The sequence below is a fragment of the Castor canadensis genome, chromosome 11 (genome assembly GCF_047511655.1).
Source record: "Castor canadensis chromosome 11, mCasCan1.hap1v2, whole genome shotgun sequence".
Classification (NCBI taxonomy): domain Eukaryota; kingdom Metazoa; phylum Chordata; class Mammalia; order Rodentia; family Castoridae; genus Castor; species Castor canadensis.
In genome coordinates, this window is record NC_133396.1 from 14,829,115 (window position 1) to 14,856,703 (window position 27,589).

General features: G+C 45.1%; 1 protein-coding gene across 5 annotated transcripts in view; it reads right to left on the minus strand.

Annotated features, from left to right (window-relative positions):
* Positions 1-8,663: 8,663 nt before the first annotated feature.
* Positions 8,664-27,589, minus strand: part of Ern1 (endoplasmic reticulum to nucleus signaling 1) — a 90,822-nt gene continuing 71,896 nt past the window's right edge. For 3 of the 5 annotated variants that reach the window (XM_074045415.1, XM_074045419.1, XM_074045418.1), the window contains 11 exons: positions 27,032-27,223; positions 24,788-25,055; positions 23,938-24,028; positions 23,481-23,670; positions 22,685-22,784; positions 22,205-22,404; positions 17,640-17,787; positions 16,353-16,480; positions 14,279-14,402; positions 13,820-13,887; positions 8,664-13,155 (listed from right to left, as the gene is read on the minus strand). In XM_074045415.1, coding sequence (XP_073901516.1) covers positions 12,943-13,155; positions 13,820-13,887; positions 14,279-14,402; positions 16,353-16,480; positions 17,640-17,787; positions 22,205-22,404; positions 22,685-22,784; positions 23,481-23,670; positions 23,938-24,028; positions 24,788-25,055; positions 27,032-27,223 — 1,722 coding nt within the window. In that variant the 3' untranslated portion in view covers positions 8,664-12,942. Of the gene's footprint in view, positions 13,156-13,188; positions 13,479-13,819; positions 13,888-14,278; positions 14,403-16,352; positions 16,481-17,639; positions 17,788-22,204; positions 22,405-22,684; positions 22,785-23,480; positions 23,671-23,937; positions 24,029-24,787; positions 25,056-27,031; positions 27,224-27,589 lie in introns of those variants that run through there. The other 2 variants (XM_074045416.1, XM_074045417.1) reach the window with 2 other exon arrangements.

Below are 27,589 nucleotides of genomic sequence, written 5' to 3' on the forward strand. Positions count from 1 at the left end.
CTTAGGACCAGGTCTTTACATGCGGACCTTTGAGGGACACCCATCTAAACTAAACCACAGCAATGTCTCATTTGTGACATTTCTCCAGGAGTTACATCTGGATTTGCTTTTTTTTTTTTTTTTAACCTTTTATATCTACTCCAAGTCTATAAGCAGTGGTGGGGCTCTGGTATTGACTAGGTCCTCCCTCTGCAGGGTTTATTCCTAAATAAACTCGGTGCTGACATTTGAGCTGTCTCCCACCTATCTCTTGTGTGCCTCTTTCAGTATAAAAATAACTAAACTCTTCCATAACCTCAGGTTTAGGTCATATATTCTCTACCTACTGTTTCATAGCTTTCCAGCTTCTTCCTTTCAGTATTTTCCTCAACAACCCATTGCTATTTCTTATCTCTTTCAAACCATCACTCTTTTCCTGTACATGTTTTAATCAGGTTTTCTGAGGAGTTTCCATCTTTCTTCTTGACCCCACCTTCCTGGCCAAATGATTGGTCCACCACTGACAACATGATACTATATCTTCAGGGTCTTTCTTGCAATTTAAAAAAACCGAATTGGAGCCAGGCGCTGGTGACTCACGCCTGTAATCCTAGCTACTCAGGAGGCAAAGATCAGGAGGATCGTGGTTTGAAGCCAGCCTAGGCAAACAGTTTGTGAGACCCTGTCCTGAAAAAATCCAACACAAGAAAGGGCTGGCAGTGACTCAAGTGATAGAGTGCCTGCCTAGCAAGTGTGAGGTCCTGAGTTCAAACCCAGTACCACCACCACCACCAACAACAAAAAATAGAGCAAGTTGAGGAAAGAGTCTATTCTGCCTGGTTGCAGAATTCAGAGCTGAGACACTGCCTGAGGCCATGCCTTCATTCATGGGAGACAAAACAAGAAAGAAATCAAAGAGCAAAGGGAAGAAGTGGGGGTGCATCACTAGACCTGTTCCTGCGGGTTGGCTGCTAAGAGCCAATCCTGTTGCCTTTTGTGTGTAAGCCAGTTTCAGCTGGTTTCTGCCTCATGCAACCAGAGTGCAGAGTTAGACACCAGGAGTTGTGGCCAGACAACCTGCTGGTACAAGTTAAGTCAGAGCAACATCAGACAACCAATGATTGTCTGAACTGACCTTGGGGCTGGTGACTTAACTGGTGTTGGGTCTTTATGTCAAAGGATGGGTGACATGGCATCAACATTTGAGATGGCTCCATGTTTTTGGCCCAGCCTTAGGAAGCACTTTGGCATAGCTGTCAAAAGCCAAGTTGCATAGCACTAAGGAACATATAAATACAAGCGTGTAAGCAGTTCACATGACAAAATATCCCCACCTAAATCAGACTTACTGTCTTGTCAGAGGTGACCTTTTGCTGCATTTGGGCATCCCATGGGGTCAGGGGGGTGGAGAGCGGAGTGCGATGGTGAATACAGTATGTGAGGCAGGAGCACCTCTGCCCCTCCCCCACAGCCAGAGTTAAGACCCCTCCCACACTTTCTCAGGCATTATTTGGACTGATGGCTTTTCCTCACTGTCATCAGATGGTCCTATCGTCACCAGTCCCAGCTGCAGTCAGTGAGAGCTCCTTCCTTTCTGAGCATGTCTTTGGGGACTGTGTTAGTCAACTTCCTGTTACTATAACAAATGTCTGAGGTAATCAACTTAGAGAGAGAAAGGGTTTATTGTGCCTCACAGTCTTGGAGGTTTCAGTCTGTGTCTCTTAGCCCTATTGCTTTGGTCTTGTGGCGGCTCACCATGGTGGGAGTGTGTGGCAGAGCAAGACCACTTACCTCACAGCTGGAAAGTGAACAACAGTAAGATCTCCTACAAGGCCCCACCTCTTAAAGGTCCCACCACCTCCCAAAAGTGCCACGCTGGGGACCAAGGCACATGGGAGACATTCAAGATCGGAACTATAGCAGAGCCCCAAGCCTACCAATGAGGGAGGAGGCTGAGGATGTGGGCTTGAGCTACAGGATTCATGGCTCTCATTGAGCAGTCACCTGTCCCTGGGGTCTAGTCCCAGTCACCAGCACACTGTTTTGGGTTCTCTTAAAACCCAGGGCCCCCAGTTAAGTTTGAATTTCAGATCAATTATTTTTAATGACTCAGATATTTCGACAGTTGCATACTCTGTGTGTGTGTGTGTGTGTGTGTGTGTGTGTGTGTGTGTGTGTTCACATACACAGAAGGATAGATGTGTGGATAGACACGGTTTTAAAAGCTCTCCAGGAAATTTCAGTGTGTGCTATGCTGACAAGCACAAGTGTGGAAAAGCAGAAAGTCATGGTCTGGTTTGACACATTTGGGCCCAGCAAGGGTCTGCTTCAGACAGAGAGCTAGAGGGCCCATCAGGAGGGGACTGCAAAGTCACAGTCACTCAACATTCATGAGGGAAGGCAGAAGTGAGGGGGTTCGCTCTTTGGATTGCAAATAGTTTGTGCTCCACCTGGACTGAAGCCGTCTGTGAAGGCCCACAGCTGGCTGTACTTGGGAGCGCTCCTTTCTTTTTGCTTTTCTTTCTTGTGGTGCTGGGGGTTGAACCTAGGGCTTTGTGCATGCTAGGCAAGCATGCTACCACTGAGCTACATTTTCAACCCCTGGGTTTTTGAGGTGACCTCTCCTATGTAACCCAGGCTGGCATTGAACTTGAGATCCACCTGCCTCTGTCTCATGAGTGCTGGGATTATGGGAGTGTACCACCACACCTGGTTAGTGCTCCTTTCTTGATGGCAAGACTGCTTTTAGTACTACAGAGGCTGTTAGATTATAATCTATGTGCCCATTCTGAAAGCTGTACATGTAGTTCTGGTGTTCTATGTGTAGCCAGGGTACGACTCCTTCTTGTACTTCCTCTGGCATCATTTGAGGCAATCCCCATCCATAAACCTCCTCCCCCAACTCTGTGGCTTCTGGCCAGATTGCAGCCTGTCTGTTTTCCCTTTCTTTCCCTGCTATGTTTCTGGCACATTTCTCTTTCAACTGCCAAAAACATGCTGTGTAAATGTTTATTGAGCAGCTCGGTTTTATGACACGTGTTTATAGCAAGGGGTCTCAAACTTGAGCATATCAGCATGCATGGTTGGAAGGCAGACTGGAGTTACACAGATAATTTAAAAAACATTGATTCTAAGTCATGTAAGCTAAGACACGACAGTTTGGTTGCTGTTGCAGTTGGTGCCTGAACACACACCCATCAATGTCCTTGATGTTATGCTCAAGGGCATGAGCTCACAGAACACCAGGCTCTGAGATTACTCCCATTGTACGGAATGGTACATCAGTTGTTCCATGTTGATCCTCAAATTCGGAAAGTTTGTTAATATCTATTACTCAGGAAACTACCAGCTAATGAAGGAATTGAGTTTATGAAATCAGGCCCCTTGATCTTCTTAGTCTGGACTTGAAGTCCCACTGAAGAGTGGGGAGGAGGATCAGCATCCAGGCTGGTCACTCAAGGCAGACACCTGAACTCTTGGAGTCCAGGAGCAGGGGCAGCACATGGGCGCCCACTAGTGTTAGAAGTGAGTAAGCATCCTGCCACTCAGTCTAAAAACCATTGGCCCTGCAGGCTGTGGTCATAACAGGTAGGTTTGGAAATGGGATTCTGAGGCTGTTTTTTAAGGAAACTGATCTATGCGGATACATGAATTTATCTGTAAGCACCCACCAGCCAAAGAGCTGAGGGAGGGAGAATCTAGGAGGTCTCTGCAGGGGGAGATTTCTTCAGCTGCACCCCCTCCCACCCCGGCCCTTTTTCTTTAACCCATGCTGTGAGAGAATAAAAGGTAGGCCCTCAACTAGGAGCTCATGTGCGAAAATGAGCTGTTTCCTTTGGAAGATGCCAAAGGCGGCCTCATAGAGAGCAAAGGCAAAAGCCAAGAAATACACCAGTTAAAAAGATCAATTAATATGACCAGGTTAAACAGAGCTCAGGGAAGGTGCAGTTCAAACAGTAGAACCAGGATGTTTTTTTTCAGCTGCATGTAGAGGCAATGGTGACAGTTTTGGGGTCTGGGCCTAGTGACAGTAATAGGATCTGTGAGTTCTAGGGCATGAACCTGGTCTTCCTTTCCCCCAACTCATGAGAAGGTTTTCTAACTGTCCTGAGGCCACGGGAGAGAACTCATCTCATGGCCAGGAAGCAAAGAGAGAGACAGAAAAGGGACCAGAGTCCCAATAACTCCTCGAGGGCACACCCCCATTGACCTAAATATCTCTCACCTGGCCTCATCTCTTATAGGTTCCACCACCTCTCAGTAGTGTCACCCTGGGGACCAAGACTTTACTACCTGGGCCTTTGGGGGAACAATTTTTTTTTTTTTTTGGTGGTACTGGGGCTTGAACTCAGGGCCTCAGGCTTGCTAAGCAGGCACTCTACCATTTGAGCCACTCTGCCAGCCCTGGGGAACATTCAAGATTCAAACTATGAAAGTGAATTTGGACGGAAGCCTTCTAGGGTGGTGGACATGTTGTCTGTCTATATCTGGGAAGGGGTTATGCAGGTCTAGACACATGTAACAAAATATTATATGGCACATTTAATATCTATGCATTTTATTGTATGTAAATTGTACCTTAATTTTTCAAAAAAGGGATAACCCTAAAGGAAAAAACAAGCAAGATTCACAAACGTGCACTGTATATGCATAAATGGTAAAGTATAAATTCATTTTTTGCTTAGTTTCTATAAGGTCTCCAGACCTTATAGAAAGCATCTAAACGAGATGATATGCTGGAGGTGAAACTTGAACTAGGGACCAGGAAGGAGAGAGGAGATGTTTTGCCTTTTTATGATTTGGGGCTTTTGAATCATATGTATATATTGCTTATAAAAAATTTAAAAATTAGCCAGGTGCTTGAGGCTCATGCCTATAATCCTAGCTTCTCAGGAGGCAGAGAACAGGAGGATCATGATTCGAAACCAGCCTGGGCAAGTAGTTTGAGAGACCCTATCTTGAAAAAAATCTACCACAAAAGGGCTGGTGGAGTGGCTCAAGTGGTAAAAGCACTTGTCTAGCAAGAGTGAGGTCCTGAATTCAAACTATAGAATTACCAAAAAATTAAAGAAGGACCCATCCTGGAAATTTCTGCATTCAATGGTGAGTTTATGCCAGTTACTTCTCTTGTTTGAATGTGTATTTTAATTTTGTTCTATTTTGGTTTACCAGGATCCTTTTTTTTTCCCCCTCTTTCACATGGTTGTTGCTATGGTTTAGATAAGTGACCCATATGTTAAAGGCTTGGTCCCCAGCTCTGGCACTACTGGGTGATGGTGGAACTTTAAGGAGGTGGGGTTTGTTGGAAAGAAGCTAGATCATTGGGTGCATGTCCTTGACAGGGATTTGGGGACTCCAGTCCTTCTTCCTCTTTGCTTCTCTGCTGCCATGAGGTGAACAGGCTTTCTCTCCCCATGATGTATTGTGCTGCCACAGGCCCAAAGCAACAGGCCAACCAACCATGAAAAGTCTGAAACTGCCAAAATAAACCTTTTCCCTTATTAAGTTGATTATTTCAGCAATTTTGTTACAGTAACACAAGAGCTGACTAACACAGTTGTTGGGTTGAATGCTGTTGTGTTCCCCGCCCCCTACCCCATCCAGGTGATTTGAAAGGTTCATCACTCCATAGTTAATCCACCTACTCAAGCTCACTCATGTCTAGAATTATCCTTATTCTCCCCCCAAGCAGGCCAAGGACCTCAGTATGCCTCCGATTTCCCTCCATTCCTCCTCCAGGCCCCTTCCTCCTGTATATTTGGGGACCTTCAATTAAGCTTTGGAAGGCAGAAATTTAATTCCTTTGCTGTGGGTCTGTGGGTGGTAGACTTTTGAGTCTTTCATATTTGAAAACGTCTTTCCTTCGGCTTCATCTCTTTGGAGGATCTAGGAATGGATCCATTTCCTTGCTTTTTCCAGCTTCCTGGCTTGTTGGCCCATCAATACAGGGTGCAACCTCTGCTTCTGGCATCCTCCCTTCTCTACTTGCATCCACACAGCCCCATCTCTGTCATCTGCCTGCCTCCCTCTTACTGGGACCCTGGTGACTAAATTGGAATCATTCACAGGTGTCAGGATACAGCATGGACTTCTTGGGGGGAGGGCAACTGTCAGTCTGTCTCCACATTTTTTTTTTTTTAGGACATCTTGAGAGGCTTCATTAAAAAACAAACATGAATTAAATTAGTGTCCTTTACCTTAAGAGGACTGATTGGAAATTGTTGTTAGGGGTGTCGTATGTTCTTTCTTTTGTTCTATTTCTCTTATATTCTCTATGTTTCTTTTCTTGAATAGTTTTCTGTGTGTAAATCATTAATATTTTCTTTGTGCATCCCTTTTGAGCTTCCATTGTCTGGTCTCCAATTTGCCTTAGACATTCCACTAGCTTGTCAAGACTTGTCTCTTGTACACTAACAGCATTAGGTTTCTGGTGGGAGTCTTACCTACACTTCCTGCCCACTGAGGTACAACTCAGCTGTGTCCATTCACTTCCTCTTGACTTGAACACTTTTTTCTGTTCATTTATGAGTTTCTGACTTGTGTTTTCATGGTGTATCCCTAAGGATATTGTAACTGTGCTTCCTCTAGTGTCCTAGTCTATATCCTCTTTCACAGAGAGGGAGATTCTAGCCTGTCTCTGAGCATCAGCCCCTGGTTAGGGTTGGAGCTGCCCTTTGGCCTGCACTCCACACTGTGCTCGTGAGCATGGTAGTAGGCGAGATGTACTCCTTGGTGGGGACCTTGGTGTGTGTGTGTGTGAGACTCATGGGTTTCCACCAGAACCCAAGCTTCCACTTGGCTTTTACCTGAAATGCTCCTGCCCCCCCCCAAACTGCTACACAGATGACAGCAGCAGGGGAGGTACCCAAATCACTCACCAGGGTAGCCCCACAGGGAGGGGGTCACCCTCTGGGGATCGCTTCCTCTCTGGAGCATCATCACCACCTGCCCTCCCATGCACTCCAAGGTCAAAGTTTCCCTATTTGATGAAGTGTCTCAATGACTCCCCCTATTCTGGTCCACCCATTTTTGAATGCCATTTCTTCTCTCCTTCATGGGGTTTGGGTGTGGGAAGGATGCTGATTGAGCTCAGGCCTGCCATCTTGAAATTCTGAGTCTCTGGGGGAAAAACTCTAGTGAAAAGTTTCTCCCTTCAATACAGTTTCCAAGGTCACTGTTGCTGGTTATGGCACAGCAGGGTGAAAGCCAGTCTCTGGAATCTGACGCCTGCTACCTTTCTCTCACACTGCGATGTCTCTCTGGATTTCTTTCTCAAGCCCAAGGCCAGAAACCAGAGCTGGGCCCTGAAGGGTCCTAGCTCTCCCACCTTGTGGTGGCCCCCCTGCTAGTTTCTGTCAAGAACACCATGGCCCCTGGCTCCTGGCAGAATCCTGAAGATTTTGCCTACCCCAGGCCCACCTGATCGGCTGGGCAGTTTTCCTGAGTCCCTTTGTCTCTTGCTTGCCTATGCCTCCTATACCTCGCACCTCATCTTGTCAGGCAGCCCTATTCTAGAACTTCTAGAACTTACTACAGGAGCTGCTGGCCTTTGTCAAAAATCAGGCGGGCTTATCTGGAAGGAACCAGATCCACCCTCTCCCACGGGGAAGGATGCTTTCCAGCCTGTTCAGCAGGCACCTCACCGCTGCAGGATTCTCCTAAGATCCAGAATCTGCTAACTTGTGAAGCCTCCTTTTGCTGTGGGGCTGCACTCCCTGCTGGACCTTGCTCCCAACCAGCCTAACTTCAACCCCCTGAAGCAAGTCAGCGAACAGTTCCTCAACATGCGACAGAGGCTGAGGGTGCACTACACCCTTACGTCTCTCTGGGCCAAACTCTTAGTTTCTTTAAATGTCTGGGAAGGTTTCCAAACCCCCACTGACCCTTCATGATTGCAGCATGGAGCGTGGAATGTGGAGTGCCAGGCTAGAGAGAACACATGCTATGTTGATCAGTGAGTGGGGCTCCTTCATTGGCCAGCATGGATCAAGGAGTAGTCCCTCTGCATGCTGGCCTCCCCTGAGGACCAACACCTTTGTTCTCAGAGCAGTAGGGGAGCTACCAGCTGCCACCCTCCCAGGCCTGCTTAACAGCCCAAGGGAATCTATCTCCACTACAGGGACATGAGGCAGCCCTTTCTCCTGGGGATGTGATGCAAGAGCTTGCAGAGACCACCCTGACTTCTCTGGGCAGGATGGTTACAGGGGAGGAGGAAGCACACTGGGAAGATGCTGAATTACCAGAAGATCATGCTGAGCTCAGTTCTTGGCTGTGACACTCATGTCTGCCTTGAGGGCTACAGACATGCCCTGGGGGAGGCTTTCCCGGAGCTTTGTTGGCTGGGTTACTCACTGGCTTTTCTTTCCTCCTGGGTGTCCCAGATTCTGTTTGTGGGCCTCATTCTCACCATGTGGCATGTCAGTCCCAGCTGGCCACTTTCTTGGAATTCAGCCCAAATACTACTTTTGGGGTCCTCCTGCAAAGTTTCAAGGAAACTTTTCCCACAACTAGCTTCCAGGGAGGATGTTCCAGCCCCTGAGCACTGCTGTGGACACCAGGACACCATGTTTCCATGAACAGAGCCAGCTGCAAAGGCCTCACAGACCTCAGCCCTGGGAAAGTCAATGGGACCAGCCTCTTGCTTGTGAATAGTGCTCCAGATTTAAGACAAACTGACTCCCACATCTAAAACTACCTTTATTTGTGGTTGGCTCATTATAAGTCACCATCATCAATCAGCAGAATTATAAAACTGTACAGGAGGTATGAAAATAGGCTGTTTAGCTTAGATAATGACCCTCAGATCATCACACTTTAAAAATACACATAAAAGTTGTACAATCTGGCAGTTTATAAAATATAAAGCTAAAAATGGGATTTTAGGTTCCACAAATAGAATTGTATCATACGATTAACACATACCAATTAAACAATTAACTGTCCACAGAGAAGACAATGGCACAGGATTTTCAAAAAAATCACCTAAAAATTAACATTTTACCCCAACCAAATTATTCACCCTTTAAAGACAAGATTACCACAAGGCGGAAGGTTACAGTATAACTTTTCCTTTTCCAGTTTTAAAATGGCCAGGGGTGCTGTCCAAAATAGATCTGATGTGCTTTCAGCAAGTGCAATTGTAACTGAATATACTTCAGAGTAAAAATTAAATAAATATAAATAGGTTCAATAAATAGGTCATTGCAAAAGAACACTACGCAAGGCTTACAGGTGAGAATGCCATGGGACTGACTGGTAATGCTGAGGTGAGTAGGGACTCCCCTGTCACAGCTTTGGGGACACTGGAAAGGAATACTGAACCCACCACACACATGGAGCATAAGAGAGTGAGGTCATGGGGACTTTGGCTGGCAGTGTGGTTAAGGCTGCTCCAGAAGGAGGCTCATAGTAGATGCGTCTCTGTGGCTTTTCAGTGAATACACAAAAGACTTAAAAGTGCCTGAACAAATCAGCATTACTTACAAGAAGTCATTATTTCATAAAGAAACAAACAGGAAGAGAGGGGACACTTTGACTTAAAAAATAATGGCCCACCCAACCTTGGTAAGCAAAATTTGGACTCCTTGCAGAGGATGCCTGGTACATCCTTCCTCCAGGAAAAGCCAACATCAGGCCACTGCTCCTGGATGTGGAGGGTAGGCAAGGAAGAGAAACACTGGGAAACACAAATGAAATTTCAGAAACACAGAGCAGAGAGCAGGACAAATGCTCTTCCAGCACCTCCAGACCAATGAATGACACAGACAATGAACAAGGAGTGCACAGATAAGGATCCAATGAACAGATGGAGAGTGGAACTGTCAGAAAACCACACACGGACAAAGTCCAATTGCTGAAAAGAAAGCAGCCATATGGGGAACACCATGCCCTCAACCTCCAGGTCCATTTCTGTGGGAGGTGACACCAGCAACCAATCACTCTTACTGTGCAAGAAAGAACTGCCACTGTCACTGAATCATGGTCATACAAACCTTTACATGGTCAGGTCAACTCTGCTGAGGGCCTTACCAATCTTCAGATTTGGTGAGGAAGAAGTCACTCAGCTGAGTCCAACACAATACCAGGCCATGACTGACCAGTGAGGTCTCACAGGAAAGAGCCCACAAGTGCTGCACTGAGAACAGGGGACACCTCTGTACCCAGGGGCTCACTTTCAGCCACTAGATGGTCTGTGAAGGACCAAGTGATACCAGTGTTCCCAAAAGTGCAAACGCTTTGGTGCCAATGGCATGTGGTGTTCTTCAAATACAAATGAGAGACTTGAGAAGCAACAAGAAGAATTCTGGCATATGGGCCAGAGAAATATTCAACAAAGACAAAATTTTAACAAATTATAGTCTCCTTTGATTCCTAATAGATGCAAGTCAATTCTGTCTTAAAAAATGAAGACAGGGCTGGTAGAGTGGCTCAAGTGGTACAATGCCTACCTAGCAAGCGTGAGGCCTTGGGTTCAAACTCAGTACCAAAAAAAAGAAAAAATGAAGATGGCATACTTCTAAAAAGTTAACAGCCTTCTAGGACTTGTAGTAGCCCCAGAACGTGAACTAAAGACACATGCTGCACAGCTGTTCAGGCCTGAAGACACCCTTGCTGAGCACAAGGGGAAACCAGAATTCTAGACTTGAACTGGATATACCAGATGATGCCCAAGGTGTTTTCATAACAAGTGTCCCCACAAGACCTCTTCACACAAACCTGGAGGACTGATGATCACCTAATCCCTAATGGCAAGGAAGAAAGAAGACAGAAAGGGAAGTTTTAAGGTAGAAGATAGGCAAATCCCACAGGTAGGCCCTTCCCCACTGCTTGGTTTTCTTTGTAATCCCTATGTTTATTTGTTGTCAGCTCTCTCATGAGAAGCTTTACGAAAGCAGTTTTTTCTGTCTTGTTCATCCCCATGTCCTGACTAGCTTTATATAATAAATGCTCAAAAATATGCTAAATAAAGGAATTTGAGAAATTTCAGTGATCAGAAATTAATCTGGTAAATGGAAAAGGCATTTTAAAAAAGCTTCCTCAGGCAAAGTGGGTTCAAACAGCAAGGGCCACTAGAAATCTCCTGGGTGCTCCCTAGAGGTAAAACAGCTACAAGAACAAGGTGTCTCCACAGCACCTCCTCTACTTCCTGACACTTTCTCTTGTACTGTCACCCCTTGGCTTACTAGCAAAGTGCTATGATAGTTGCTGCCTCCGAAGCCAACTGTGGAGCAGAGGTTCCACAGATGGGCTGACTGGTGAGGTCCAAAGATGGAAGATCATATTAAGAAATTGTGAATGCAAGGGAACTGAATTCTACAGAGGCACAGTAAGCTTTGGACAAGTGGTGCTGACACACCCAGAAGACCTCTGGGAGGAAGAAGCAGTAGTGCCTCTTGTTGGTGGGAAAGGATGACAATGCCATTCTTACCACAAAACTGATGGGAGCCTCAGCTCGCTGAGACTGGATGGCCATTGTCCCTAATTTGGCTGGAGGAAGTTCACACATTTCCTCCCTCGGGCCCTTGCTGCATTCCTTCCTAAGAAGGAAGAAGAACACAGAGGAAGTTATGACTGAAACTGAAGGTAAAAATTGTATTAATTTTAGGGAAAAAAAGGAACTGACATAATTTAGGGAACATTACTTTGACATCAATACATTTATATAGTGTTCCTGGAAGGTTTTACTCTCAGCATTAGAGAATGTTCTACATGAGAACACTCTTTCTTGAGGGGATGGCGATTATTGGTACCATATAAAATATAAGATAGTAAATCTTGCATTTCTTCTTCACAAGAAAGCATCAAGTTTAGCTCACTTAAGCTAATGCAGCTTTCTACAGTATGATTAAAATATAGTCATTAAAATTTGCCAGGAGAAACATTAAAAGCTGGCCCATAAAGCCGATAGTGACCCTGGTCTTGGTTCTCAACCCAGGACCTGATTTACCACCTGTGCCCTGCTCTGCTAGTCCCTAGGACAGAGGGACTTACCTCCTACCCTCTGACTCAGAGCTTTCTCTGGGTAGCTGGGAGGCTCCCCTTTGGCTGCTCCCCTCTGGTCCTGATGGCCTGTTCCTTCCCTGTCTAGTCTTTTTTTTTTGTGGTATCTGGGTTTGAACTCAAGGCTTTGTGCTTGCTAGGCAAGTGCTTTACTGCTTGATCCACATCTCCAGTCCTCCCTGTCTAGGCTTAGCTGCCCTCCTTGATGGACAGGTAACTCTTCACCTCTGGCCCCAAACACAATCTACCACAGGCTGCTGCTCAGGCCACCGATGTGCTGGGCCAGCACTGCCTCCAGAACACAGCGTCCTCTTCATTTCTCAGGGAACTGCAGATGTACCTCAGGTGTCCACATGCATTGCTGATTGGCTCCTAACCTCATGTTCCATGCTCATGGCTTTGATGCCGACCACTAACTTGGAGGCTCTGTACATCTCTGCAATCAGAGGTGCCTTCTGTCTCCAGGACACCTCTGAACGACCTCCTCAGTGCCCTGAGCCTCTCGAGCTCATTTCTAGCAGACACTGCATTTGCTGCATCCCAACCTGGCTGCTCCCAGCATGCAGACCAACCTCAGGCTTTCTCCACTCCCTTCTGGAAAGGCTCCTAAGACTGCCATCAAACAGGGATTTTAGAAAGAAATGTAAGTTGCTGTGAGTTTGTCCAGCAGATGGTCCGTTGTGCTCCTCTTGCAGTCTCTGGGATGGGGCCTCCTTTGCAGACATCCCTAACTATAGAGCCTTCAGGGCCAACATCTTCCCAGCTCCCTATAGTCACAAGGAGTCACCTCTCCCACCTTCTGGGGCCAGCATTATTATGCTCTGCTGGCTGTAGGGTGGCAGCTCAAGGCACTTGGTTTGGGAAGCCTGTTCTCCCTGCTAAGCTGGGAGGCATCAATCTCTGGAGTATAGAGACCAGGCCCACAGTCACAGCTGAGGCCACCAGAGTAGAGGGACCACCCGCTCAGAGGGCATCTGTAGTCACTGGGGGCTGGGGATCGGGGGGCTCGTGGAAGTAGTAGGGCTGAAAGAGTCTCTCATGGCGGCACAGCTCCATGGCCTGGTAGGTGTGTGAGAGGAGGTGGGGGAAGCGCGATGTGAAGTAGCGTACAAAGTCATCCGGGAGGGAGCCCAGGGTCTCCCGTACATCCATGGGGAGCTCCCGGTAGTGGTGCTTCTACAAATGGGCAGAAACATAGAGGTTTTAGTAGCTAGAAAACCATGCTATCTGAAAAGAGGTTTATGCACCCAATAGTCCATCCTAATCATCCTGCCTGCTTCCCTTACTTCAGGAAGAGGCCTGAGTGGCCACCTGGCAAGGGTGCACAGACCTCCCATGAAGGTCAGGACTAACAGAGGATAAAGGCAGCTATAAATGGAATAGAGTCACCTGGAATTGACATGTTTGTCCCAATAGATTTGGAGGCTGCTTCTGAGTCTGAGGTTGGCCCTATTTGAAGGCTGCTTGGTGACAATGCAGGTCAAGAGCATCCCTAGGCCCTACCAGAAACAAGAAGAGACCCTTCTCCAAGTCTCTGAAGACCTGGCCCCATGTAGGAAGGTACCCAGACAGTCCTTGTTAGAGTGTGTTTATATAATGGCCATTAGTCAGAGGGCACCCTAAAAGTCAGCAGAGTGAGACCACGAAGGACATGGGTTGAGAGACTGCTCCCCAGAACTTAACCCTTAACCCAACATCTCTGGAAAGAAAACCTGTGTGAGGGAAGAAATGGCCTCTAACTTGTCAAGTCCAGCTGAGGTCATCCAGCCTCTGAGAGGTGGCCTCCAGTGTATGGAGAAAAGGAACTATACAACTCCTCTAAGACCCACAGGCCCTTTACCTTATTTCTCATGGCTCGGAGGAGGTCTCTGACAGAGCCACCTTTGTAGGTTCTGAATTTACGCAGATCTAGAAAAACATCAGGGATGCAATTGCTAAGCAAGAATGTAACACACTTTTAAAAGGGTCCTGGGAACTAAGCAACTAGACTGAGGTACAACATCACTTTGCACTCAGAGTCACAGGAGAAGGTACTGCCTTTTGGACCTAAGAGTGATGTGCATCTAACATCCTCCTCAAGGTCCCACCTGGATCAGAAGAGACCCCCCCAAGAGCCATCACTAACCTGTCACTCTAAGGAACAAACATCAAATACCCCTTAGTGTGACCAAACCTCAGAGGACACATCTGAAAACAAAGTGGGATTTGGAACTCCCAAAATTTGAAGCTAGCCTGCCCATTCTAACATCTTAGGAACAGATGCTTTTGAAGAGTTTCCTCCTGGGTGTAGCATGATCACCTGTCTGGAGGGGGACAGTGATGTTTTCCCGCCAATCCATCTTCACCACGGCTCTCCCGCCTCTTTCTAACTGCCTCACTATTGGGCCATCCAGGGACTCCTTTTCTATTCGGTCACTCACGTCCTGAGGGAAAAACAAGGCAACAGATGCTCGTCAGTGTTAGAGATTCTGAGTGCTGGAGGACACACACACATAGCCACTGCCATGTGGGCTATAAAACAGATTGATATTCCTCTTAGACCCAGGTTGCAGTCTGTCTTGGAGATGGGCAGTGACTATCCTGTGCCCCACTGCCTTAATCCACTGACTTCTCCCTTGTGAGCAGTCATGTCTGTGGCTCAATGGTTCAGGCCTGTGAAGACCCCTTCTATGACACAGAGGTGCCACGGAAGCCTGCCTGTGCACAGACCATGGCATCTCTGGAATTTCACACATGCGCCAAACTTACAGTCTTAGTGGGATCTATTGTTGCCAATGAACAAAAATAGAAAACAGGAAAATAAAGCTCAAATCATCCTGTGCTTTGTCTATCCATTGAAACAGGACATGCTCCTAAATGATGGTGGGTCATCACTCCTCACTTGAATATCAGAAAAGTCATGGTTCTTTTCCAGGAAATTTAGTGAGAGTATGAGATCTGGAGGCCTTGCCCGGGGTTCAAGACTTGCCCTGTTTGCTTTTGGCAAGGAGAGAGAGGGTCAGGAGGTACCGTGAGTACTGACCTCTCCAAACCACTGCCAGTAAGATAGATCACTGGCTGAGGGAACAGGAGTGATGAGCCTCACACATGTCAATGCTGAGAGCCCTCAGAGGGCCATGGTCTTTCATTTCTTGGATGAAGACAAAGTCAGAGTGGCTAGATTCCTAATTTGCAATTCTGAACAAAAACCTTGGAGAAATTAGATTGTGACCTTGGGCTTTCAGAGCTGCAAAGCAGTTACAGCTTGTTGACATGGATGGAAGCCAGCTGTGTTTGCATACATCTTGGAGATACTAATCCTAACCTATGGTGGGTAAAGGTCCTTTTGTGATAATTTTATTTCTGTTCTATATTTTGTCATCAAAGTGACCTGGACTTGAGAATTTTCATGTTACAGCCTGTGAACAGTGATTGGTTCTGCTGTTCTGGAATAGGGCCCTGGTCTTCTCCTCCTAATCCACTTGAGTGGTTACTAAGCACCTCCTGCGGGCCCGGCAGTATCCCCTCCCTAGGTGCTGTGGACAGAGCCATAAGTACAGCAGTCAATCACTTCTGCTCTTAAGGAACTTATGTTCTGGGGGCTTAACGGATGGCTAGACTTCTGGATAGTGTCAGAGTCACTTCTGAATCACAATGCCCACCACACTATGCTCTATCTCATGAGCCTGCTCTTCTCAGCCATGTGCTTGTGTGGGAGGTGTTTCGGTGAGTCATGCTCAACTTATACCACTTAAGTCTGATCAACAATCTCTACAAAGCCACTTGGTAGTGTTACAAAGCCACAGAACTGCCCAATCATCAATAGAGTTCATGGTTATTGATCCTATCATTTAACTTTATAGAATCTATCTTAAGTAAAATGAGATTTGGGCAAAGACTGAGTAAAAAATAATAGAAAAAGCCTATAAAGCCTATAAAGAAATGTTTAAATTAATGACACTTGAATGAAATTACACGATGCTTGCTTCAAAATAATCTGGGGTGGGGACAGGGTAGAGGTTAGTACCTATTGGAGCCGGGAATGGGTAATGGGAGGCTCTATAGTATTTGGTCTATACTTTGGTGTCTATTTGGAAATCCAATTATACAAAACTAAACAAGTACGGCACATCCATCCGATAGAATACTGTAGTCATTAAAATTTTAAAACTTCAACAGAACTATACTTAAAAATATAATATACAGTTAAAAAAGCAGGATACAACACTGAATATACAGTTTGACTCCAATTATATACTTTCGTCTGCATGAAAAAAACATCAAAATGTCAACCGTGGTTTGTCTTAGTTATACAATATGGGTCATTTGTTCTTTGTCCTTTCTATAGTTTCAAAACCGGAAGAAATTAAGTGAAGATTCTGATGGAGAAATACCTGGAAGAACTGGAGCTGCTTTTCTAGGCTCCAGAAGAAAGGATGTTTTAGCACGTGCTTTGCTGAGGGCCGCTGCTGGGGATCCATTGCGATCATTTTCTCTATCAACTCACGTGCAACAACATCTTCTAAAAAGGAGGAAAACAAACAAGCAACCCATTACTTCCACAAAATGCCACAATGAAGTACCACAAAATGCCACAATGAAGTACCACAAAATGCCACAATGAAGTACCAAAAACCTTAAAAATCTGCATGCCTTTTGATGAAGCATTTCACTACAGGAACTGATTCCAATAAAATAATGAACTCTCACCAAACTTCAGCTAACAAAGGGATCGTCACTGTGTGGTGTGTGAAAAGGAGTGATCCAAAGTATCCAATACCAGAGGCTTGGGAGACACTGCTGTGCCTCTAGGTATTGGATGATGAGCTATTAAATGATGCCAGGGCTAAATATGGATTGATATGGACAGACATCCAAGATGAGAGTTGAACAATGAACCTGGTACAAAGTAGTATGTGCAATTTTACTACCCCCTTTTTTTTTTTTTTTTTTGGAGACAGTCTTGTTATGTAGATTAGATTGGCCTCAAACTTATGATCTTCCTGCCTCTTGAGTGCTGGAATTACAGGTGTGTGCCACTGCCTAGCCTTTACCCCATTTTTATAAAAGTATGCATACCTGTCTAGATAAGTGATCAGAGTAATATATACAAAGATATTAATAGCAAACATTCTTCCCTGTATAATAGTATTATGGGCCCTTTATGCTAATGTTTTCTACAATGAGTAAGAAAAATTAACTCAAACAGAACAATAATTTAACTTTTAATTTTTTTCTAAAGGCAGCCCTGGGGTGTCACAGCCCAATTATAACCCAGCAGACCATCCAATCAGGGAGAAAGACTTGTTGCACTCAAGTTGGGGGAGCAAGGACAGAGCCTACTAAACTAGGTAGGCATAGACTGTGTCTGCTGATCATGGACCCCTCACATGGCAAAATCCAGTTTGTAGAGCACAGGTCTTCCCAAATGCCAGCATAGGAACGGACTTCACCTTATTCCACCCTCACATCACAGGGTGGAAAAGAGAGGGGCCTCTCCTAGGTCACATAGGAAGTTGGTGACCTGGCAGAACCTTGGAACTTCTTGGTTTTCCAAGGATGACCCTAGCCAGCCTACTCCCAGCTCTGCATGAGTCAGCATTCCCTAAGGCCCATGTAAGCAGCTAGGGTATAGGGTTTCCAGGGGTTCAGAGGCAGTGCCAGCCCTGCCACCAGCTCACCATGCTTGTCTGGGTGGAAACAATCAAGGCTGCAGGCGCCCAGAAGGATGTTGGCCTGCCGCTGCAGAGACTTGCCAAAGGGGTGGCTACCCTCGGAGATGACGTAGTAAAAGACGCAGCCCGCAGAGAAGATGTCCACTGTATAGGTCTGAAAAGAAATGCAGAGTATGAGAGGACTTGGGCAGAGTTCTCACTTTGCTCACAGCCTGGGAGGGGAACACCACTACTTCTACTTTGGTCACCTGGAAGGTGTTTTAGGAGAATTGGCTGGTGGGTGTGAACTGCCCAGAGCAATGATGTACACCCTACACTGCTACCCCGAGTTGTAGTCACTACTGAGGTCATGAGATGCTGGCTCTGCCTTTTGTCAGCTGGAATCCCTTGACCACCTGTGCCTTGGCTTCCTCACATGTAAACAAGGACAATTAACAGTATATCCCTCACAGGATCTCTGTGAAGATTCTATGTACTGACATGTGAAAATGGCCACTTAAAACAGCATTTGACCCATGGGAGGCTCCTTCTGAGCCATTAGGTATCTTTATCCAATCTCTGTGTGTTTGCTTCCCTGCTGTGCCTTCATGGCCTTAAAAGGTACCTGTACAGAGCATGTAGCTAAACTTTGCTAATAAGCAAAGGAAACAGTTTCAGTTCAAAAACAGCTCCAGAAAGAAACCATCTGACAGGATTCCAATGAAGCTGTTTTTTTGACATTATCTGATAATGTCAGCTGCCCATGAATGCAGCTGGTATCTACATAGGAGCTGCTTTTTAAGGCAGTATGAGGTCATGTTATTTAGGGTATAACACTGGCACTGGGAGGGGGGAACTCCAAATATGGCTTCAGTTCCCACTTCCAGGACCTCTTAGATTCTCCACCAGATGACTTATGACAGAGGCCAGGGGCTCATCACTTTCCAAGCTGGAGAAAATGAGCTTCTAGTAATACAACACATTTGAACTGGAGGTGTGGCTCGAGTAGTAGAGAACCTGCTTTGCAAGTGCAAAGCCCTGAGTTCAAACCCCAGTACCACCAAATGAATATATAAACAATACAGCACATTCATGACACCCTTGTGGGGTGGGAACAAGTGTTACTACCCCAGATGAGGAAATGGACAAAAGATTCAAGGACAAGCTCAGGGTTCTCAGATTATTCTGTCACTGCTGGATACTGACAAACCAGGACAAGACATAGATCTTCTAATTCTAAACCTAAAACTCCTTATTCTACCATGTCAGAATTTTCTCTGGGCAGATTACAGATTTAGGACAGGAAGAACATGGCCACCATAGCTAGCCACTTCACTTTCTCTTCACACCATGCCCCCTGTGCTTACTCCCATCCAAATACTAATGAGGCCTGAATCTTCGCTCCTGGCAGACAAGAAACAAGATAGGGAGAGAGAGAGAGAGAGAGAGAGAGAGAGAGAGAGACAGACTCTGACAGCCAGATGGGTGGCCCTGAGAGAAGATATAGCCTCTAAGGACATACCCCTTCCTCTAGAGAGGCCCCACATTCTGAACATTCCAGAACCTCAAACAGTGTCACCAGCTAGGAGCCAAGCTTTCAATACATGAGCCTTTTCTGGGGGAAACACGTCATATCCAAATCATAACAGCCTCTAGTTCACAGACTTATGTGTCTGGTGGGGGGGGGTACTGGGAGTTGAACTCAGGGCTTTGCACTTATTAGGTAGGCACACTACCACTTAAGCCATGCCTCTATCCCAGAAGTTAAGACTTCGTTTTCCTCTACTCAGAAGCGCCTACACACCATCAATAGCTACAGCAAGGTAGCAGGATATAAAATCAACATAGAAAAATCATTAGCATTTCTATACACTAACAATGAGCAAACTGAAAAAGGATGTATGAAAACAATTCCATTTACAATAGCCTCAAAAAAAATCAAATACCTAGGTGTAAACCTAACAAAAGATGTGAATGACCTCTACAAGGAAAACTATACACTTCTGAAGAAAGAGATTGAGGAAGACGATAGAAAGTGGAGAGATCGCCCATGTTCATGGATTGGTAGAATCAACATAGTAAAAATGTCGATACTCCCAGAAGTAATCTACATGTTTAATGCAATTCCCATCAAAATTCCAATGACATTCATTAAAGAGATTGAAAAATCTACTGTTAAATTTATATGGAAACACAAGAGGCCACGAATAGCCAAGGTAATACTCAGTCAAAAGAACAATGCTGGAGGTATCACAATACCTGACTTCAAACTATATTACAAAGCAATAACAATACAAACAGCATGGTACTGGCACAAAAAGAGACATGAAGACCAGTAAAACAGAATAGAGGACCCAGATATGAAGCCACACAACTATAACCAACTTGTCTTTGACAAAGGCACTAAATATATACAATGGAGAAAAAGCAGCCTCTTCAACAAAAACTGCTGGGAAAACTGGTTAGCAGTCTGCAAAAAACTGAAACTAGATCCATGTATATCACCCTATACCAAGATTAACTCAAAATGGATCAAGGATCTTAATATCAGACCACAAACTCTTAAGTTGATACAGGAAAGAGTAGGAAATACTCTGGAGTTAGTAGGTATAGGTAAGAACTTTCTCAATGGAACCCCAGCAGCACAGCAACTAAGAGATAGCATAGATAAATGGGACTTCATAAAACTAAAAAGCTTCTGCTCATCAAAAGAAATGGTCTCTAAACTGAAGAGAACACCCACAGAGTGGGAGAAAATATTTGCCAGCTACACATCAGACAAAGGACTGATAACCAGAATATATAGGGAACTTAAACAACTAAATTCTCCCAAAACTAATGAACCAATAAAGAAACGGGCAAGTGAACTACACAGAACGTTGTCAAAAGAAGAAATTCAAATGGCCAAAAAAACACATGAAAAAATGCTCACCGTCTCTAGCAATAAAACCACACTAAGATTCCACCTCACTCCTGTTAGAATAGCCATCATTAGCAACACCACCACCAACAGGTGTTGGCGAGGATGTGGGGAAAAAGGAACCCTCTTACACTGTTGGTGGGAATGTAAACTAGTATAACCACTCTGGAAAAAAATTTGGAGGCTACTTAAAAAGCTAAACCTTGATCTACCATTTGATCCAGGAATACCACTCTTGGGGATATACCCAAAAGACTGTGACACAGGTTACTCCAGAGGCACCTGCACACCCATGTCTATTGCAGCACTATTCACAATAGCCAAGTTATGGAAACAGCCAAGATGCCCCACTACTGATGAATGGATCAAGAAAATGTGGTATCTATACATAATGGAATTTTATGCAGCCATGAAGAAGAACGAAGTGTTATCATTCGCTGGTAAATGGATGGAATTGGAGAACATCATTCTGAGTGAGGTTAGCCTGGCCCAAAAGACCAAAAATCGTATGTTCTCCCTCATATGTGGACATTAGATCAAGGGCAAACACAACAAGGGGATTGGACTTTGAGCACATGACAAAAGCAAGAGCACACAAGGAAGGGGTGAGGATAGGTAAGACACCTAAAAAACTAGCTAGCATTTGTTGCCCTTAATGCAGAGAAACTAAAGCAGATACCTTAAAGCAACTGAGGCCAATAGGAAAAGGGGAACAGGTACTAGAGAAAAGGTGAGATCAAAAGGAATTAACCTAGAAGGTAACACCCACGCACAGGAAATCAATGTGAGTCAATGCCCTGTATAGCTATCCTTATCTCAACCAGCAAAAACCCTTGTTCCTTCCTATTTATTGCTTATACTCTCTCTACAACAAAATTAGAGATAAGGGCAAAATAGTTTCTGCTGGGTACTGAGGGGGGTGGAGCGGGAGGGGGCGGAGTGGGTGGTAAGGGAGGGGGTGGGGGCAGGGGGGAGAAATGAACCAAGCCTTGTATGCACATATGAATAATAAAAGAAAAATGAAAAAAAAAAAGTTAAAAAGAAAAAAAAAATAAATAAAAGAAAAGACTTTTGTGACTAGCAGAGGAAATATGAAGATGGACTGAATATTAGGTGATAGTATGGAAACAGTATTAACTGCTTAGGTGTGAAGGTACTTGTTCTTAGGAGACATGTGCTAGAGTATTTAGAGGTGAAGGGCTGTAATCCCTACTACTTATATTCAAATGGTCCATCAACTGATAAAGATAAAGCAAATATAACAAAAGTATTAAAAAAATTAAATCTAGGTGTAGGTACACAGGTTATGATGACATTCTTTCAATTTTCTTTATGTCTAAAAATTCTTCAAATAAAAAGCTGAGAAAACAAAAACAATCATAAAAGATAACGAAAACTGGAGGTTTGCTCATCTTATGCAAGCTCTAATTTCCCAGTTGCCCAAAATTAAAAAAGGGGCTTAAAAGTGGTTGGAAAAGTATGGGGAAAAAAATAGACAACTACTCACATTTTCCCCACCTCATGTCAGACAATATAAAAAGTTCACATAGAAGCTCTTTGTTAAAGGAATGTCATATGCCCTGGCCCCCAAACCTTGAATTTAAAGGTTCTAACTCCTGAGATAGAATGGACTGGTTCTATGGTTTTTGTGAGGGCTGTTTCCAATACTCACAGGGTTCTCCTTGCAGTCTTCGCTCAGCATCTCAGGAGCAATCCAGCCTTCGGTGCCAGGCACCCCAGAACGGCGGCTGAAGCTGTGCCTGCCCACTGCCAGCTTCTTGCAAAGGCCAAAGTCAGAGATCATGGCCTTGATCCTGCCATGTGCATTGGGCATGGAGAGGAGAATGTTGTGGGGTTTCAGGTCTCTGTGAACTAAGAGAGAACTCCAGATTTAACCAATGTTTACCATGAGTGACCCTGGCCTCCTACAAGGTGAAGTGTGTCCTGTCAGATCTCCAATACAACTGCTTTAAAGGTTCCGGTTTTCAAGTACCTAAGATCCTTCTTCCAATTCTCATATAATTTGTCAAGAGATACCCTTTACCTATTAACATCAGTGATGTAGCAAACAGCTTAAGCAGAGGCAAGGCCTACTTACACTAGTTGGCCAACACCACCCGGGCTCTTGGCTTAGCAAAAGGGAGTCTCTCACCAATGTTAAGGGAATGGAGGTGTGCCAGCCCTGAGGTGGTTTGCTGCAGCAAGGTGATGGGCTCCAGACCAAGGTGGGCAAAGTCCTTCTGTTCCACATACTGCAAGACACATATGATGACAAGGTCATGGCACACAGCCTTCAGGACTTCTTGGACCCTGAGCTCATTTCCTTTGATTCCATTATTTCACAGCATTTTCTATCCAAATCTATATTTTCCAAGAGATCTCCTAAAGTTATAGGCTGACTTAAATAAACAAAGCTCCAATTTACTAATTTGTAATGAGGAAGATAAGAAGACAAGACACTCAAGTTCACTGTTTCCTATAGGTAAACCTGCAGGGGCACCCAAATGACACTGAAATATTTCAAGGTGACCCTGGAAATGGGGCATAGTTTGCAAGATGCTCTTTTAGCCTGGAGTCATCAACCAGCAACCTCTAAGCCCACATTAGTCATGACCAGAGATATGAAGAAAAACTGAACAAGTACACTGGAGGCAAAGGGGCAGAGACGTACAACCCAAGACTGCCCAGGCATGCTGAGTGGACCACACCAGTAAAACTGGGGTAATACAAATGCTCTACATTTGGTGGTGTTAAAAACATATGTGTCAACATACATCAACTGTACATTTAAAATGAGAATATTTCATTGTACTATAGCTTCAATAAAGTTAATTTAAAAATTAACCAATAATAAATCAGCAGTACTTAAAATGACATCACAGTTGGTAGGGGAAGGGAAAGCTACTGTGGCTGTGGCAAAGCTGTCACTGAAGACCAGTCAGACCTACCTCCTGCAAGGTGGCCGCACACAGCTCAATGGCAATGTACTGGAACTGCCGATCCCTCTCCGTGCAGAAGTAACGGATCACGTTTGGGTGCTCATCTGATTCTCGCAGCAGCTGGACCTCACGGTCTGCGAAGCTAAAACACTCAGGAAGGATCCTCTTCACGGCCACATCGCGGTTGTCAAACATACCCCTGTAGGACAAGCAGCAGCAGGTGAGTTTGGCTAGTGCATGTTGGGCTGTAGAAACAAGATGAGATCTGTGGACTCCCAGCAGCCACCTCAGCCTCAGAGCCCAGAGGCCCTGACCAACCACCAGCAGCCCCATGGTCATCACTTTTCTTGGCATGTGAGTTCCCTAGAGGGACACTGCTGTGCCCCTAGAGCCTACACTTGGCCTTTAATCTCATAGGCACTCACACACCTAGTGGGGAGGATGGAGGTCTGGCTACTCCACTCACCGGTATACAATTGTGCCCTCAGCTCCATGACCTAGGACATCCTTGGGACAGAATGAAATCTTCCCAACAATCACCATGCTGGTTTCCTCATCTGGGACAAAACAGGAAAAAGAAGAGGTTATTTTAAACAGGTATCACCTAAAGAACTTAAGAGGTTAAAGGCTAAAACTCCCCAGCCTCCCAGCTTCCTGCCGTCTGGTTGAGAGCTGGGATTTAAGATGCTCTATCCCCAGGATTCCTGCTAGACAAAAGCCAGCTGGGACGAGGCCTCTCCACGCTGCCTGTGCCTTTACATTGTCATGAAAATGTGTCTTAAAACCTTCCCAAAGACAAAATTCTTATAGTATCTGATATATTCATATTTATTTACTTATAGTTTGAGTATTTAATGGTTGATGAAAATGAGAAAAAAAAAAAAAAAAAAAAAGATCCACCTCAAAAACCTGTGCCTGAAACACTCTAGATGTCAGGGCCAAGGGCCCTGCTCAGTGTCTGTATCAATCTCCCCAGTAGAATTTCCCAAGAGGGAACTGGGTCCCGCTGCACTTTTCTACGTTGCCACCACTGGCCTCGGGAATCCTCTGAAGCCAGATGGGAAACATCTCTCTGTCAAAAGGGGTTCCCAGCTCTGTGGGGAAAGACGGAGGGAGGCCAAGGTGACTCTGGGAAGGCCCTCTGAAGGGAGATGCCATGACATGGGGCTCACAGAGTGTGAGGAAGTCAGAGAAGAACAGGGTGGGCCCTTGGGAAAGGTACTTTATTATTTCATGGAGACTCTTAAGAAAGACATGGAGACTCTGTGGTTCTCAGGTGATGTTCAAACAAAAGATAAAATGGCAACTGGCTTTACCCTCATCGTCTTGCTCTAGGGAGGGGCTGGAACCAGCCTTGGAGGCAGAGCTGCTGGAGTGGAGTGAGTGGTTGGAGGCTCTGGGTGATGGGCTAGGGCTGCTGGTGCCTGAGCTCTCTGAGTAGGGGCCAGATGTGTCTAGTAAATCGGCATCCTGGGCTGTATCTCCATGTGGGTGGAAGGGCAGCTGCTGCTGCTGCAAGAGCTGGATTTTTTTCAATTCCTTCTGGAACTGCTGGTGCTGGAGCTGGTGCTGCTGATGCATGCTCTGTGAAGAGAAACCCACATTCAGACAAAGGCAGTTGTTCCAGCAGGGAAAGGGCTCTCCCCATGGCAGAGAAAGCCAGTGTACTTTATGACACCCAAGGCATAAGAAGACCAAGGAGAAGCCACAGGGAGGCAGAAGTGGTTCGATGACTAAAGGGTTTTCTGTCATTTATACCCTTCCCCACCCATACCCTCCCAAGGTGAAGGGACCTTGTAGAGGCTGAATGGCCACCAGGCAGGAGCACCACAGGAGGGACCCAGTCCTAGGATGGAAGGCTGGGCTAGGTTCAGGAGGTTCTATTTAATTCTAGAATGTTGTGATTTATGAAAGTCTGGGAGTTGTTGCAAAAGTGAAAGCAAACAGGAAGAATGGTGAGAGTGTGGTGGGTAGGGATGTGTCTGGCTCATCCACAACTGTGTTCTGGATGGAAGTTAGTACATGGGTGGTCAGCAGTGCAGAGGGCAGACAGCAGGGACCTAGAACCTCACAGCTACCTACTCAAAGCCACATGGCCAGGACGATGCAGTGTGGAACTGAACTACAGTACCTGGCCAAGGTCCACTGTGTTGCCTTCCTACACTATCACCGCTCTCAAATACTCTGACAGCTTTGCTACATCATCATTAGAAGCAGCAGTGATTTGTGATTATCCTGCCCAGGTGTGGACACTGGACTCAAGGGACTGATGTGTAGCCAACAATCCACTGGGGAAGTTTCCTAGCTGGTTCTCTGAACCTGGGTTTGAAGTTCTGGAAACATCTACTGCTGAGTACTCTGGAAAGGTAATTAGTTTCTCAGAGCCTAGTTTCTTCTTTTGTGGTCATAGGATAAATAATAATGATTTCACAGGTAGGTGTGAAGTAAAATAATAGAAAGCAAAGTATGGGAAAGGTTTTTCATCCCAATTGCACAGGGATGTGAGCTGCCTGTGCGCTGGTGTTCTGAGGAAGTAACTCCGAAATGCTTAACAACTTACTGAGGGGATTGATGTCTTATCCCACCCACCACCTACTCAGTCACATAATTTTTGTTCACTTATTTCCAACAAGGAAGTCAAAGGAATTACATAAGCCTTTTTCACTCCAGTTGATCTAACAGGCAGCTTTTAAGGGAAGAAAGATTTCATCTATTAACTTTATTCTTAGAAGATACAATTAGGTATTCAAAAATGATCTGTGGGCAGGTTTATAAATCAGCTGTTACACCTGTTTCCTGAAAAAACACTTAAGATTTAGATACAAAATTGTCCTTTTCTAAGAAGCTAATGTCTCATTAGATCAAGGGCAAACACAACAAGGGGATTGGACTATGAGTGAGCACATGATAAAAGCAAGAGCACACAAGGAAGGGGTGAGGATAGGTAAGACACCTAAAAAACTAGCTAGCATTTGTTGCCCTTAACGCAGAGAAACTAAAGCAGATACCTTAAAGCAACTGAGGCCAATAGGAAAAGGGGAACAGGTACTAGAGAAAAGGTGAGATCAAAAGGAATTAACCTAGAAGGTAACACCCACGCACAGGAAATCAATGTGAGTCAATGCCCTGTATAGCTATCCTTATCTCAACCAGCAAAACCCCTTGTTCCTTCCTATTATTGCTTATACTCTCTCTACAACAAAATTAGAGATAAGGGCAAAATAGTTTCTGCTGGGTATTGAGGGGGGCGGAGCGGGAGGGGGCGGAGTGGGTGGTAAGGGAGGGGGTGGGGGCAGGGGGGAGAAATGAACCAAGCCTTGTATGCACATATGAATAATAAAAGAAAAATGAACAAAAAAAAAAAGAAGAAGGTGCATAGAAAAAAAAAAAAGAAGCTAATGTCTCTTCAATTAGAACATTTTTCAAGATAAACAAATATTGACTTTTAAATGTGAAAGGAAATGTATTGGCTGTTTTTGTGTGGCCCTCACTGACACAGTGATGGGAGGAGAGGTTAGGGAACATGACAGGGTAGAGACAGGAGAGGGGCTGAACTTTACCAGGGGGTAGGTGATGATGAAGGCCACCCAGCCGACCAGCAAGAAGGTACTCAGGATGATGGTGGCCATGTCCTTGAGCATGGAGTCCACGGGGGCCTCTGGCTTGGCAGGAGCAGGAGCCAACTTTTCTTCCATATCCTGAGATAGAGTAATTGGAGCATTTTCCGAAGTCTGGTCAACCAGGTTGATAACCTTGAATGGGAAAGAGTTGCTATATCACTGCAAAATTTTTAGCCAGATACAGATGAGGTGAGTGATCAAGAGAGGTAACCTCTATTTACAACACAGGAGTATACTTGTAATGTGTTTTGGTTTTTTTTTTTTTTTTGAGCTCAAAGGTCACATAGCCAAATAATTGTTGCCACTTTTGAACCAACTGCTCTGAAAGGCCATGAACATCTACAGTGACATTACGGTTGTCCAAAAACAGATTTTAGAGCAATACATTTGGAAATGCCTTCAGATCCTGATATTCTTTGGAAAACCCTCAATGAAGGCAAAAACTTTTTCCTTTGATGGTAGATTTCATAGCTGGGGAAACTATGAAATCATTTATAA